The 17213-nt window shown below is 33.7% G+C and overlaps 1 protein-coding gene across 2 annotated transcripts in view; it reads right to left on the bottom strand.

The window, feature by feature from the left end:
• Nucleotides 1-17213, bottom strand: part of LOC145259146 (motile sperm domain-containing protein 2-like) — a 185227-nt gene that overhangs the window by 85406 nt on the left and 82608 nt on the right. For both annotated transcript variants that reach the window (XM_080116848.1, XM_080116849.1), the window contains exon 7: nt 5394-5432. In XM_080116848.1, coding sequence (XP_079972974.1) covers nt 5394-5432 — 39 coding nt within the window. The remainder of the gene's footprint in view (nt 1-5393; nt 5433-17213) is intronic.

Raw genomic sequence — 17213 nt, forward strand, 5'->3', positions numbered from 1 at the left:
AAGTCTGTAGAGACCTGGTCGCCCCCCCCCCCACTTCTGCCATTGTTGAGGCATCTGTCCGTCAAGTTGAGGCTGCCATTTTGGAAGATCGGCACATTACTATTCGCCAAATAGCCCAAGATGTCAAGATTAGTACAGGGTCTGTGGAAACTATCATTCATGACCATTTGCATATGCATAAGGTGTCTGCCAGATGGATTCCCAGGTTGCTCACAACATTCCAGAAGTGAGAATGCGTCGAGTGTTCGAGGATGAATTTGGAGATGTGCCAAGAAGATGAGTCAAAGTTTTTCAAAAGACTTATTACACAGGACGAAACCTAGGTCCATCACTATGATCCAGAGACCAAAGCCCAGTCAATGCAGTAGAAGCACTTGGACTCACCACCTCCAAAGAAGGCAAGGGTGCAGCCCTCCGCTGGCAAGGTCATGCTCACAGTCTTCTGGGACCAGGACGGAGTAGTGATGACAGATTTCCTGGCAAAGGGTACCACAATTACAGGAGCCTATTATGCTTCACTTTTGAGGAAATTAAGGGAAGCTATCAAAATCCAGAGGCGGGGCAAGATCAGCAAAGGTATCCTCCTCCTGCAGGACAACACTCCGGTCCACAACTCGCATGTCACCAGATCAGAAGCACGGGCGTGTGGTCATGAAATCCTCCCTACTCTCCTGACCTTGCACCCTCTGACTTTCACCTCTTCCCAGCCCTGAAGTTGTTTTTTGAAAGGAAAGCGTTTTCCAGATGATGCAGCCTTGATTTCTGAAGTCACGTCGTGGTTGGAGGACAACCTGGGGTGTTCTACAAAAACAGTCTCCAGAGCTGCATCAAATGATGGGAGAAATGCATAACTCTGGGTGGTTCCTATGTAGAGAAAGACTAATAACTGTGTCAAGTTTCGTTGCTCTACTGCTATGGGAAGTGGGTCAGGGGTATTACTTATTGCACGCCCCTCGTAGCTATAATGCACCCAACGACATACCAAAGAAATGTAATGCAGGATACAAATTTAAATCATTTCATGTATAAGGTGTCCAAAAAGTTACTGAAGGATTTTAAACTTAAATAGATTCTTTATTTTTGATAGCTTTCCGTAATTTTAACACAATCTAAGATATTGGGAAATTAAAAAAAAATTAAAGATTGTTTAAATTTTGCATTATTTTTGTTTTAAATTTCCCAATGTCTTAGATCGTGTTAAAATTACAGCAAGATATCATCAAAAATAAAGAATCTATTTAAGTCCAAGACCCTTCAGTAACTTTTTGGACACCATGTATATGGATGCATGTGAAACTACTGCTCCCCCCCCCCCCCCCCCAAAAAAAAAAATAATTAAAAATACTAACACGCAAATAAATCTTTAGTAACGACATAGGGGAAAATACTCAAAACAATGAATGCACAGAATTACGAAATAGTAATTAGGAATTTTCGTGAATGCAATTACTGGACATTCTGTAAGTAATCATCAATTCATCGATTTAATGCAATAAATGTCAAATGAATCAAGTATGCCCCAGTTGCCATGTCTGACAAGGAAGAAGGTAGAAATTTACACAGAACAGGATACAGTGGTCCAGCATTGGTCCAATTTTGCCTTGAATTGTTGCATCATTAGCACATTTATTACATCTCCTGGAACTCAACCCAAAGTTTAGTGATCCTGAGTAAAAACATGACCCTGCTATCATTCAACTGAAATCAGCAGTGAAATACAGACATGAAAATGATTAAAAATAAATCCAAAACAAGCTTTTGGAGACTATATAGTAGACAACCTAATAAAAGAAACACTTGGAGAGTATCTGTGATAAGGTATCTTAGACCTTTCATGAACTAAACAAAAGAACTTCCAAATTTGGATCCAAGAACCACAAAACATGCATGATGCACGATTGATCAAATATGTAAAAAGGAAAAGTATTGAAAACCATAAAAAAGATTGAGTAAACATCATCATATTCAGTTTAATATCCATTTTACAATCTGGTATGTGTTGGATGGCTTATAGAAATTGACTTCCAAACTAACCTATCTCTGGTTAGGTATATCTTTATCCCGCTTTCTCTGACCTTCCTTTGTGAACTGCAATTGTTGTACATCTAATGCAAGAACTGCAACTCTCATCCATTCTTTTAACATGTCCACAAAATCAAAGTCTTCAGTTCTGTACACATCTCTCTAGACTGTCCAGAGTATTCTCTGAACTCATCAGATCTGAGCATCTTTTCAAGATTTGTATTACATACCAATCATATCATATTCTTATATCATTCTTCTTCATCCAATATAACTCTTACAAGCCAGTTTAACACCTACACAGGATATGATCTTCCATTAATCAACAGTGGTAATCTCTGCAGATTAACAGTGGAAAAAGTTTCCTAAATTTACTTCATTCATTCCTAATTCTTGCTATCACACTAGCACCTGCTCCACCATGTGCTCCAATAGTATCACAACTTCTGGACAACCTCAATAGGTTTGCCATTCCAATATATTTGTTTACATGAGTTCCCATGGGTTTCTGTTTTATCTCACAATTCTTGCACATAAACTGATTATCTTATCTCAATTTACAATTCCACTCCTTGTGTACCCAATGTTTACAGATACCACAAAAATTTTAATTGGCCCTGACTTCACTACAAACATACCATATGAACTTTTCTCTTTCTAAGGTATTTCCAACACTGCAATCACTGTAGTTTTGGTAATATTCATTCTTGAACCTTTACTTTTGATAACATTCCTCAAAGTTCCAAACTTAATAAGTGGACCTTTCATTGTTTCATAGTCAAGTACTAATATATAAATACAGTGGAACCTCTAGATACGATTTTTCAAATTACGAAATGTTATGTGAAATTTTTTTTGTCCCTACATACAAAAAATTTTCAGGATACAAAAAATATAAGTTACAGAAAGACTATTTTTCAGACACTCAATTCTTTAAAAATTATTTAAAATATAGAGTTTTATTCAATTTTAATGGACTCTAAGCAATTTTTTTTTAGAAATATTTGAGTTAATTTTTATCTGGAAAACATTTTTCTTAGACACAAATTTATTTTTTCTACTCATCTCCTATAAATCAAACTTATTTTAAAAATTAAAAAATTAATCTACACATTACAATTTTTTTAGTACATTTGAATAATAATACAATTGAAGAAAGATTTTCTGTTTTATTTTTTATCATTCACCCTCTATAAATTTGATATTTTTTATAAGAAATCGAAAATTAGCTATAAACAAGTAAATAATCCATTTCATTTTGAATCCTTTTTTCTCCCACATGCCTGCATGCTCATAGATTTGATTGAGGTAGTAATCTTACAATTAATGATTAAAATAATATAAAAAAGTGTCTCAGTTGGTTTTATTAAGTAGAATATATTTGACTGTCAAAGTAAAAAATAAAAAGCAAATGTAAGTATTAACATTTAGGTTAGGTATTATCTGGTTCTTATTTCATTTTGGGCTTACTCTAATTATAAAATTTAACAAATTTTTGTAGGGTTGGAAGGAGTTAGACAATTTACATGTAAAATATCTTTCAAAATATGGAAATTTTAAGATAGGAAAGCCAAGCCAGAACCAATTAATTTTGTATCTAGAGGTTTCACAGTATTATATATATTTGTATTGTTTTTATTATTTTATCTTACTATTTTTTTTAATTATTTTTCCTTGTTAGTTGTGACTATCATTTATAATTAATGGTTCTGATATTGTATTAAATTCTATACTAGGTCTGCTTAGGTGATCGTCACTCAGCATATGCGCTACTTCTTAGAGTCATCTTATTCTTGACCATTTTTCTGTCTATAATTTTTACTTTGTCCCATAAGAATAGATGGTTTCCCTTCAGCTACCCCTATGTAATAACTCAGATTACAGAGGATGGCAGAAAGAAGTTCAACAAATACACCTGAAGAAGGTCGAAGGATACATCGACTGAAATTATGAAAATAACATTCAAGGTGAGAACAGTAGTCCGAATAATGCAAATCATATGAATTATCAATATTCATCTCAAAAATTCAGAAATATAAGGTCAGAAGGTAATTTAGTCTTATTTTACTACCATCAACAAAAAACTAAAATGACTTTTTATGAAGAAGCCAAAATGATGAATATAATTTCATAATTATTTAAAGAAAAAAATTTTTATGATTTTATAAATTTGTGTATTCTTGATTTCAATTAATCTATTAATTAGGAATGTTTGGTATCTGTCTAAAGCTGAAACCATCCGATTACTTTTATTAGTATATTACTGTACCATTTTTAATGCTCAATTCATGGAGTAGTGTAGTTCTCAGGATACCATCTACCGATGCTAGCAAAAATATGCAAATAGACAGAGTATATATTTGCTAGTATATTATATCGAGGGGAGTTGTCTGTAAATGTGAAGCTAAAAGTAAAAAAAAAAAAAAAAAAAGAAAAAAAAAAAAGAAAAAATACAAAACGAATGATCACAAAAGAAAAGGAGTTTCTTGTAAGACATTGGACCATGGGTTTGAGGGTGTGTGTGTAAATTCTAAAAAAAAATTTCAGGGGTCACTAGTCTACTTTTTAAGTGATCCCTGAAAATTTTGTTTTAATTTACGGACACGCCCTCAAATTCACAGTCTGATTTCTTACAATACAAAGCTAACCCGTTTCCCTTAGTTGGAAAAAAACAAAGTTTACACCCGACGAAAGTCGTAGGTTTCAATAACCAAAAAGTTGTGCCAATAACACCCAAGAGGAGAATAATTGTCCAAACAATCAAAACAATACAAACATTCACACCTCATCTGAAAAATTAAAAACTGCAAATGATCACAAAGTTTGTATTGTTTTGACTGGCATTGCCCGACATGTATGATACCTAAAATTTTATTTTAAAAAAACTATTCATTCTGTTATGGTCAATTCAGCTGGTTTTGTCATGCAATTGAATTTTTAGGCATTTCCAATGTTATGTATTAAGGAGAGGTGAATGGCATTACATTATTCTTTTCAAAAGAGAATGAACTGGGCAAAAATGAAAGAGAGTGGGAGAGGGGGAAATGAAGAAGGAAGAGATTGAGATAGGTAGAAGTTTTAATATAAAGATTTCACACACTTCTTAACCTCTTTTATTTAGATTTTAATGATACCAAGAAAATAATGTGTAGTCACATAGATGTCTTTATGTTATTAATATAAACATTTACATAAGTGCTCCACCCCTTCCCCACATTATACATGAAAAAAAAACAAGGGGAGGGTCACCTTTTTCATATGCATGTGAAGCACAACCATAAACTCTTGTACATCATGTTTTTTTAAGACATAGAGAACATTTATGAGCAAACTTTTAGTCAGAACAGAGGAAGCAAAATTATTATACTTACCATTAAAAATCCAAGGCATCTCATATACCAGCATCAATGCTGAAAAAACAAAAATTACAAATAAAAAAAAGAAAAAAAACTGCAAAAACAAAAAATGAAAAGTTCAGATCACATACTCAAGTTTGATCAGCTGTAAGAGATTGTGTTTTCATAAAATGTTTAGTGAAATAATAAGTGAACTATTAATCTCACATTTTAAAGTTTAAAAAAAATAATTTAAATAGATAAAACTAATATAAAATTGTAGGTTTATTTTGTTGAAGATCGGAAATCTGTCAAACTCTAGTATCTGCACCAAATTCTGAACAAAACCTTTTTTTCACCCAAAGAAGTAGCATGCTCTGGTTCCGTCAGACATGACAAGGTAGAGATTCTAAGTAATTCACAATTGTATTTTTGAGTGTCACCTGCATTGAAGATTGAATATTCGATCTCCAGAAGAGTGTAAGATATGCAAGGACCCGTGGTGTAGCAGATATAGTACTTGGTAAAACGCAGTTGTGAGTTACACTCTTCTGGAAAACGTTATGAAAATAAGACTCAAGATGAGAACAACAGTTTGAAAAGTCCTAATAATATGAGTGGATTTCTTTCTGTCTGGCCGAGATATGGTTCTGTACAGTTTTTTTGCTTTTTTTACATAAGCATCACCACTTATCAAGGCCAAGAGGTCACTAAAGGATAAAGGTTAAAGAGTGTACAATAGACAATTGGACAATATAGTAATCGTTAGTACTGAAAATTCGGTAAATTTGTTAACTTATATGGAACGGCTCATCCAAAACTTGTTTACGTTAGACTTGAAGACAACCAGAAAAAGCAGGAAAACAAAAGACAATTCCATAGGCGTGCAGTTCTAAGAAAGAAGCTTTGTTCATGGAATCTATGTTTAGGTTTAAAGTGGGGGAAATTAGTGATAGTGTTTTCTTGTGAAAGTTTGGCAAGGGGGGAAGGACCATAGATTGAAGCTCAGTTGAGCACTTGCCATGAAAATGACGATAAAGCAGAGACAAACTCTTCTATGAGAAAGAGGTAGCAAGGAAGAAAAAAGGACATCTCCTACGAGGCTACAAAGTCTATTTTGAACTCTATCAAGGTAGGATAAGTCCTTTCTAGCAGCTCCTGCCCAGATGTGGCAACAGTATTCCATCCTTGGACGTACCTGGCTCTTATATAGATAGAGAATTGCATCAGCAGTGAGATATCTACTGGATCGATAGAAGGATCCCACCATTTTTCCAGCGGCCTTGGCAACAGATTTAATATACGTGTTCCATTTAAGATCAGGAGTAAAGATCAAGCCCAGGAGCTTGTCAAAACATGAGGCCTCCCCAAGACGAGAGCCATTCATTTCAATTGATGCCAGATGTGGATCAGAATGTTGATGATGTAAAGAGAGAAGCTTGGTTTTAGATGCATTAAAAGTAACCAGCCACTCCTTTCCCCATTGTACTACGTGCTCAAGATTAGAGGGGAGAAAATCGGAGAGAACTTGGTCGTTTACGGTCTTAGATGTGCTACCATAGATGGTAGTGTCGTCAGCATAAATGCCTACGAATGATGTAAGGATGTGATTTGGGAGATCATTTATGTATATCAGAAAGAGAGTTGGGCTCAGAATGGACCCCTGAAGGACTCCAACATTAATACTGTGAGGTTCTGATTTCTGCCCATCAACCACTACTCTTATGAACCTATCAGAGAGAAATGATTTAATAATTGAGAAGACATTTCCAGCTATACCATAGCTGGAGATCTTGTGAAATAAACCTTTATGCCATACTCTATCAAAGGCCTTTGATATGTCAAGAGCAATTGCCCTAAAAAGGTAGCCTCCGTCAAGAGATTTGCTAATCCTATGAGATATAACTGTAAGCATATCTGCTGTAGATCTAGCAGAAGGGAAACCATATTGAGTGTCACTAAGAAGGTTATTTTGCTGAGATGGTTGATTACTTCTCTATTTAATCTCTACTTAACAAATTCCAGCAAATTACTCATGACGCACAGGAGACTTATTGGCCTGTACTGAGAGGGAGATGAGCGATCACCTGAATTTTTAAATACAGGGCATACTGATGAGATTTTCCAGGGTGATGGGAAGCTATTCTCCTTAAGACTATTATGTTGGAAGCAATGGAAAAGGTGATTTCTGTGCGCAATGGTAGCGCACATTCTGGAGAGAATCATGGCTAGCTATTAAGATTTTGCTGGAACTTTTTCGAGGGTATGAAACGGTCTATACCTACAACTAACCATTCTGTCAGGTCTGATACTATAGAGGACACATCCTTTTTAAACATGGAACGCAGAGGTAGATCTGATATAAATGTACAAAAGCTATCCCAGTCAGCCATAGAGTATCGATATACTGTACGGTGGAGAGGTACATCTGAGAACTTATTACATTTCAGTTTTATCTTAACTGATACAACAGAGTGGTTGGAAGATCCAAGTGGAGACAGAACGGAAGCTGAACACAGTTCAGGGCAAGTTGTGAGAAAAATGTCTAGGAGACTTGCATACTGGCCGTCAGTATCGGGCACATGGGTGGGTTCGTGACCAATCTGAGTGAGGTCATAAGCAATGGAGAAATCGTGACAGAACCTCCCCTCATCATCGGTCTTGCTTGAGTGAGTTAACCATTCCATATTGTGAACATTGAAGTCTCCACAGACATGAATATTTGCTGAAGGATAAGCAGATAGGACGTGTTCAATTTTCTCAAATATGCTTTTAAAGATAGTAACTCCACTGTTGTGGGGGTGGTAGAGAGCAAATATAAACACAGTTAGTTTGAGCAAGTACAACCTGAAAGCACATATAGGGTAAGTTAGGATCTTCTCTGGAGACGTCCCTACCACATGGAAAAACATCTTTAATATAGCCACATATTCCATGCCCATGGCGATTTTGGGGTTCAGATTTGCAAGTTGTTAGAGTATCCTTTAATTACGAACTCCTTTAGGGAAATCCTCTGTCCAATGCCAGTTTCACTTAGAAATAATGTCTGGTTTAGTCTCATGTAATTGAGTTTCAACCTCAGGAAGGTTAGAACGTAGACCCCTGATCTTTGAGAAGGAGACATGGTAGTGGAGGTCTATATTAGAAGTTGGATATCCGGGTTTAATCATGCATTTTTTCTTGAAACTTTTCATGATGGAATTTTGGGATTTGTGGACTAGGTCGACAGACTTGCTCGGAGCAGGGCAGAGAGGGAAAGTAAGAGAGAAATAGAAATGAAGAAATTTTTTTTTTTATTTCTACACCCTATAACAACTACCAGATACAGGGTGTGTGCCGAAAGTAACTTATTAGGTGCTCATAAATAATGAGTAAAATGAATGTGAAAAAAAGCATATTTTGTTAATCCAGTGATGCACGCATTCATAACCTGTTTCTTAAGCCGTCTGGAGACTAATTTCACAAATAATTCTTTTTTTGTTTATGAAGGCAAAAAACTTGAAGATAAGGATAAATGAAGTGAATGGACTGGTTGTTGAAAATAGTAATTCTTCCACCTCCATCAAAAGTATAGAATGTGAAAACTTGTTTTCTGAGTTGGCCATATATAAAAATTTTCAATCCTTCCATAGTATTCATCATCATATCATTCAATAAATACAAAAAGGGGAACTTGTGAAATCAGTTGATGCAGTTACCAGGCATCTGGAGTAGCTGCTAATAAATGTTAGCACACATATTGAATCTATCTCTACTATTATAGAAAAGGAACTGTCTCTGTGTAAATCCGTTCCCTATGGACTCCAAAACAGCTGTGCTGATTTTTATAAAATTTTACACAAAATTACTTTATGTGCCTGGCAATATTCTTAGATAGGTTTTATATTGGAACAACTTCGATAATCGAAATAATCCAATGAAAGAAGGAACAGGCAAGTTTGACCAAAGTTAACACCTTACACAACCTAATATCACAAATTCATCTGAGAAGTTTTATTATCACACAAGCTGAAAGGCTCAACATAAAATCAACAGTAGGTTCTTTGATATGAAAAGGGCATGTTCGAAAAGAATGTTTTTGTTTAGAGCACAGTTGAAGCATGATACTTGATTTTTGCATTTTAAACTTTAATTCAAGTCATTATACAGAAAAATAATTTAATAAACAACAATAAGTTCTCTATAGTGCAATGTAGACTATGATGTATTGTTAACTAAGTCACCGCGAGAGGCATGTGAGCTTTCTCCCAATGAACTGCGATGGGTTCCCAATTAGAGCAGGCAATCAGTCGATTTGATTTAAAAATGGGTTATTTCATCAATTTTGATGACAATAAAAATATGTGAATGTGAAACATTTGTTAATCATCATTTAATCCTGGACAATGTTGAGCCACCCTGCTATACATTTTTTAATAATATTTATTTTTTGTGAAAATTATAATATGATGTTATGAATATGAGTACATCCGGGTCATTCATTCTTGCAAGATTGTGATTGGCTAATTAAGTCATAAGTGCCAACTGGTGAATGCATCTGAGAGAGTCATCAAAAGCATCATACCAGTTGCAACTACAACACTCGTTCAGTATGGCAACTTACCAGATTATTACTTGAACTGAAGCAAAACCGTTCAACTATTTCAAACGATAAACAGCCCTTTCGTGGGACATATATTTCTTCAATAAATTATGAACAATTAATCAAAGAGATTTACTTTTCATATAAGCTGTAGAAAATGGTACTTATCTCAGTTTTTGTCATTATTTTGAGAAACTCACCTTTTATCCTCTTTGAAAAACTAACTCTAGTTATTCTGAAAATATTTCTGTTTTGCGTGTCATCAAAAATACATAAGTAATTTTGATATTTTCAGCTTTTCTTTTAAACAAAATTCTTTTTTTATATAGAAAGTTTGATTTAATTATTGTATCACAGCATCAATATTATTATATTCGGTTGAATATGAGTTTTACTGTTTTTAGAAATTAATTTTAAACAAACCTATCTCTAGCCAGGTGATTAATATTATCAGTTCAGTAATTAAATTATTAATTAAAACAAAATTTAATTTTAAAGTACATCATATTTAAGTTAATGGAATCTGTTAAATAGAGAAGTAGTCAGCCACCTCAGTGACATGTAATATGTTTCCATTCTGCTACATCTACAGCAAATGTGCTAACGGTTATATCTCATAGGGTTAGCGAATCTCTCAACAAAGGCTTTGTTTCTAGGGTAACTGCTTGTCATATCAACAGCTTTTGATAGGGTATGGCATAAAGGTCTACTCCACAAGATCTCCAGTTATGATATAGCTAGAAATGTATTCTCAATTATTAAATCATTTCTCTCTGATTAACAGAATAGTGGTTGATGGGCAGAAATCAGAAGCTCACAGTATTAATGTTGGAGTCCCTCAGTGGTTCATCCTGGGCCCAACGCTTTTCCTGGTCTACAATGCTAGAAGCATCTTAGCCTGTTTTGACAGACTTCAAAATAGACTTTGTAGCCTAGTAGGAGATGCCCTTCAACCTCTTTCGCACAGAAGAGATGTTGCAAGTTTGTCTCTGCCCTATCATTATTTTCATGCCAAGTGTTCATCTGAGCTCCCTTCTATGGTCCCCTTTGCCAAACTTTCACGAAAAACACTCATTTAGCTGAAATCACTATCAATAATTTCCCCCACTCTTTATCTGTGCTTAAACCTAAATGTGGATTCCATTAATAAAGCTTCTTTCTTAGAACTGCATGCCTGTGGAACTTTTCCCTTTTCCTGCTGACTATAATATGGTCGTCTTCAAGTCCAACATAAACAAGTTCTTGATGAGCCGTCCCCTCAAGTAATCCAATTTACCAAATTTCCACTACTAACGATTACGATATTGTCCAATAAATATAATTGTGGGCAACCCAATTAATAAGTTTCTAATGTCAAAAGTTGACTCCATCAAAAACGCTGATAACTTTCATGAACATGCATTTCTATTCACATGTAAATTTGGAATATGAAAAACGATAAAAATCTTTTTGTAGACTGTGACGCTACAGTACACATTATCAGAAAGGAATCTGATCTTATTAATTTTGATACAAACTTTAATCCAGAGTCATTTTGTCAAACTAGCCAACTGTAGTCAAATAAATGATATAGTCTTGAAAAGAGGCGATGCTAAAATATCACTGAAAAATAATTAAGGCGAAATTTGTAAATGTATTCTAAAAAATGCTTTTTTTTATACCTACATTTAAGCAAGACATATTTTCTGTATGGGCAGCCATCAAACAAGGCACGAATATAAAGTTTGACCATAACAAGTCAAAATTTATATCCCCTAATGGAACTTTATTTGACATTAAAGAAAATGGCCGACTATATTATTTAAAAAGTATGGCTCCCTCAAAAACCGACTTGGAAACTTGGCATAAAATTCTCGGACACTGCAATACTATGGATATTAAAAGGTTACCAAATGTAGTTGAAAGCATGTAAATACTACCTTCAGACGATCTCCCAAATTGTGATGTTTGAGCACAGGGATAAATGGCAAAATACTTAAGCAAAACATCAGGCAAAAAGGCCACCAAAATTCTCTCACTTGTGCATAATGATTTGGCAGGTTCGATAAGACCCATTAATGATGGTTGGGATAGAGCACACCTTTCTATTCAGGACTGTTTGTTATTTGCCAAAATTCCTGAGAATCAAGACACTGCTCAGCTACTTTGGACTTAACAGACTGAGCATACAACTCTCTCGCACTCTTTATTACTCTTTTACAGTGGTTGCTGGCAGTCTTAAAAGCGGCTTTAGTCTCAGGACATCTATTATGTTGGAAGCAATCGCAATAGTGATTTCTGTGCACAATGGCAGCAGCACATTCTAGAGATAACCACGGCTGGCTGTTAGGTTTTTGCTGGAATTTTTCGGAGGGTATGAAGCAGTCTATAACTACAATTAACCATTTCGTCAGGTCTGATACTATGGAGGACACTTCTTTTTAAACAGGGAACAAAGAGGTAAATCTGATATAAATGTACAAAAGTTATGCCAGTCAACCATAGAGAAATGATATACTGTACAATGGAGAAGCGTGTTGGAGGACATTTTACATTTTGTTTTTATCTTAATCGAGTGGTCGAGAAGATCCCAGTGGGGACAGAACAGAAGTTGAACATGGCTCCAAGCAAATTGTGAAAAAAACGTCTAGGAAATTTACATACTATCAGTGTCGGGCACATGGGTGGGTTCATGAACAATCTGAATTAGGTCATAAGCAATGGAGAAATCGTAACAGAACCTCCCCTCATCATCTGTCTTGTTTGAGTGGATTAACCATTCCACATTGTGAACATCAAAGTTACTACAAACGTGAATATTAGCTGAAGGATGAGCAGACAGAATGTGGTCAATTTTCTCAGATATGCTCTTAAAGTAACTCTGCTGTTATGGGGGCGATAAAGGGCAAATATAAACACAGTGGTGTGAGCGAGTGCAATCCGAAAGCCCATATACAGCAATTTAGGGTCGTCTCTGGAGATGTCCCTACCACATGGAAAGCCATCTCTAATGTAAGCATATATTCTATGCTCATGTCGATTTTGGTGGTCAGATTTGGATGTTAAATTAGAATATCCTTTAATTACGAACTCATCCAGGGAAATAGTTAGTCCAATGCCAGTTTCGCTTAGAAATAATAGGTCTGGTTTGGTCTCCTGTAATTGGGTTTCAACCTCGTGAAGGTTGGAATGTAGACCCCTGATGTTGGAGGAGACATGATAGTGGGGGTCTATGTTGGAGGTTGGAGTTCTGGGTTTAATCATGTATTCTTTCTGGAGACTTTTCATGATGGAGTTTTAGGAATGGGTCAGCAGGCTTGGTTAGAGTAGGGCAGAGAGGGAAAGTAAGATAGAAAAAGAGATTTTTTTTTTTTGTAAAGCTGTAACAATTACCCTCAATAATATGGTATCGAGAAGCCCCACATGAAACTACTGCATGGTTCAGAATCCATTCACCAAATGGCAATACCGCAGCTCCAGTACTTTGCACTTGCTGAAACCTCCTCAGTCCAAGGTTCAGGTCCCTGACTATCAGGCGGATAATGTCAGTCCAGAAAAACGTTTACCTTCAGCACCCTTATTAGTGACATGATTACAAGGATAGAAATAGAACATAAAATTTCTGACATCTAAGTCACGCAAAAATACTGCCAACCTAAAGTAGATATGGAAGCAATCTTCCATTTGCCCAAAGAACTTTAGCAGCAGGAAGTTAAAGATGTTCGTAAATATCTTTTTTGTCAGGTGAATGATGATGTACCAGCATAAATTTGGAAAGAACTTGATAAATTGGAAGAACAAGTTGAAACTACTTTAATGAAGGAAATTTATTAAGGGATAATTTAAGTGTATCCTACTAAACAAAGAAATTGATTCATGAATACATATCAAGAAACAAAAATGACTTTAGGTTTATTAAGAACAATTAAGAGAATTTTATATTTTATAAATGTATATATAGATGGTGTACATGTTTTTAAAACTTAATATTTTCTTTCTTCGAAATACAAAAATGGAGGTCATACATCTAGTTCATTTAAAATTCAAATTATTTTATAATTTGAAAATTAACATGAAATAGAAACATTTGGGACCAATCAGAAATATGATTCTGTCAAATTGCAGCACTTAGATCCCAATAAATATCAAATGCATTTGCAATCATTGTCCTAGTATGACGATAAACTACAGCCATTTCTTTGTGTCTTGCTAACCAAATTAACAAACTAAAAATATCTAATAGAATGTTTTGAGTTTTTGTTTGACAAAAAGAAAAAAAAAGATTTTATTTTTCTTCCTTCTTCAAAAAGCCTTTTCTTAAAAAAAATAAATAAATAAATAAATAAAAATTGTATGCACATGTATTTAAACAATTGAATTAAAAGTGTCACTGTTTCATTTTATAGTGTACACGTTCTGTATATGCCTGTATAAAGTACTATGCATTATATGTATATCTGTATTTGTATGTATATCTGTATTTGTATTTAATATAAAAAAAAAACAAATCTTAAACAATTGGATTAAAAATGGCTTCTTTTTACACACATATTATACCAATATATTTATATTTTTTTTGTCTAACAATTGAAAATAAAGATAAATCCCAAAAATAAATAAAACAAAAAAAACAACAAAAAATAAAAAAAATTATTTTTTTTTATTTTAACACTATTATACTAAATTGAGTCCGAAAGGATTTTTTCATTATATCAAAAAGGGGGGAGGGAAATGTTTTTGATACATATGTAGGGTACGACTCCCAGAATTTGGACGATCTTATTTATAACTACGTGTTAGGACAACCAATGAGAAGCCTCTGACCTCATTATAAAAATATCGAATTTTGTATTCCAATCAGTTCGCTATCAGACTCCCTCTTGGTACGACTGAACCACTGTGGATGGAGACTGCATTCATTTTTCGACGACTAGATCTACTGCCGCCATCTTTGTTCTACAGAATCACTCAACACTCAAAATCATAACTACATTGATTCTTCGTTGACTGGATTTACAATCGCCATCTTTGTTCTACAGAATGGCTACACACTTAACAGGTGATCAAAAGATTGAAATTTAGTTTTGGACGTATTAAAGGTAACTCGGTTGAAGGAGAGAGGATCTGCAAGATCATGATCTTTATCAGCCTTTGCAGTGTTGCTGTAGATGTATTGTCTGCATAGATGTTGACAAATGAGCAAAGAATGTGATTTAAGAGGTCGTTGAAGAAGAGTTGGGCCCAGGATGGATCTCTGAGGTATCCCAGCATTAATACTGTGAGTTTCAGATTTCAGTTCATCAAAGAACATTTAGATCAACTTTTCAGAGAGAAATGATTTGATGGTTGAGATGACACTTCCAGCTATTCCATAGCTGGAAATCTTATGAAGCAGACCTTTGTACGAGACTATTGAATGTTTTAGATATGTCAAGAGCTACTTGCTTTATACGAGACTATTGAATGTTTTAGATATGTCAAGAGCTACTTGCTTTATACGAGACTATTGAATGTTTTAGATATGTCAAGAGCTACTTGCTTTTTACTGAAATTAGTTTTACAAAAAAAAAAAAAATTTTGCTTCTTATTTTAAGAGAAATACTTATTTATATTTAGGGATTATAATGAAGTTTATAGCTTTGCTATAACCTAATTATTACAGTATTATGTTTTAGTCATTGATTTATTAATTGAAAAAACAAATTATAAAACTGTTTGGTTAAGATTCTGTAGAAGGAGCCTAATTTTATTGAAATAAAATATAAAAATCTGTTTTATATTAAAAGAGATGTTATAATATAAAATGGGTCATTGATTATCTAGGCTAAAAGTCACACAAGATTAAGGGTTAATGAGGTTATTTTGCTAAACATTTGTGACCTATTTGCGTTTTAAATTATTTTTTTACAATAAAAAACAAACAAAAATTGCTTCTTGTAAGAGAAATAGTTTTTATTTAACTATTTTAAGTTGAAAGCAAGTGAAAACAACCAAAAGCACACATGCTGGAAGTATAATTAAGTTTAATGTTGAAATGACTCAAGTTATCTATAATTTTTTTTTTTTTTTCATTTTAATATACTTTTGCAAGAACGTTTTTCTTAAAACAAAGATGCTTTATCATAACATGATTTTTTTAAAATATATTTTCTTTCTATCACAAACATCATGCTTATACATTAATTTTGTATACTAACTATTCCATAGATATAACATACACTGATCCGACAGTCAGTAGTCTAGTATGTGTGTGTGTGTATATATATATATATATTTAGTAATGTGATTGATAATTTAAAATTTAAAAATCAAATTATAATTAAATTAAAAATCCGTTTCATAAGAAGGAACAACAACAAAATCAATTATTTGTACGATCGTTTCAGAAAACAGTGTTTTTATTGTGGTAGACATCAAGTTACGGACAATAATTATTGCAAAGTCTCTTACTCTACTATGCCTAACCTTCATCAAAAAATAATTAGCTCTAATAGTAAGAAAATTAATAAGCTACAAAATACAACTATACAAAATATATCAGACTGTAACTGTAGAAGAAAAAATAAATGTCCCCTACAAGGCTCATGTAAAATTAAAAATGTAATCTATAGCTGCACAGTATCAAAAACCCCAAATCTACATGAATCTATTAACAGCCATAACTCAACTACCAGATTAAATAATGACACCAACTTAAACCAATCTACCGATCAATTACAAACCAACCCACCATATAATAATCCAGCACCAGACCTAACGGAAAATAATCACAATAAGCAAGAGGCAATATATTTTGGTTCCACATCAGGCCTTAATAAAACATATAATTTCAACGCACAAATATTCTTTTAAAAATAACTCTCTGTCAAACCAAACTACTCTATCCAACTATATTTGGCAACTCAAAAATAGCAATATTTCTTTCAACTTGAAATGGCGAGTAATTGAATCTTGCAAACCATATAAACCAGGAGATAAATTCTGTGCACTATGTACAAAAGAGACCCTAAAAATTTTGAAATATGAAGATATAAAAAATGCAATCACCCTATTAAATTCAAGACAGGAACTAATCTTCACATGCAGTCATAAACATTGGTTTAAATTTAATAAATATAAACCACCTTAAATCATTAAAAATTACTTATTAGTAAAAATAGATTACAATGTTTTTTTTTGTTTTTTTGTTTTTTTCTGTAATAAATTAAGTTAGACTAATGATCCCCCTTGCACCCTTTAATTAAAGAAAATATGACTAATAATCCCCCTTGCATTATGTAATTATACAAATAACA

The sequence above is a fragment of the Euprymna scolopes genome, chromosome 34, assembly GCF_053919585.1.
Source record: "Euprymna scolopes isolate OS-2025 chromosome 34, ASM5391958v1, whole genome shotgun sequence".
NCBI lineage: Eukaryota > Metazoa > Mollusca > Cephalopoda > Sepiida > Sepiolidae > Euprymna > Euprymna scolopes.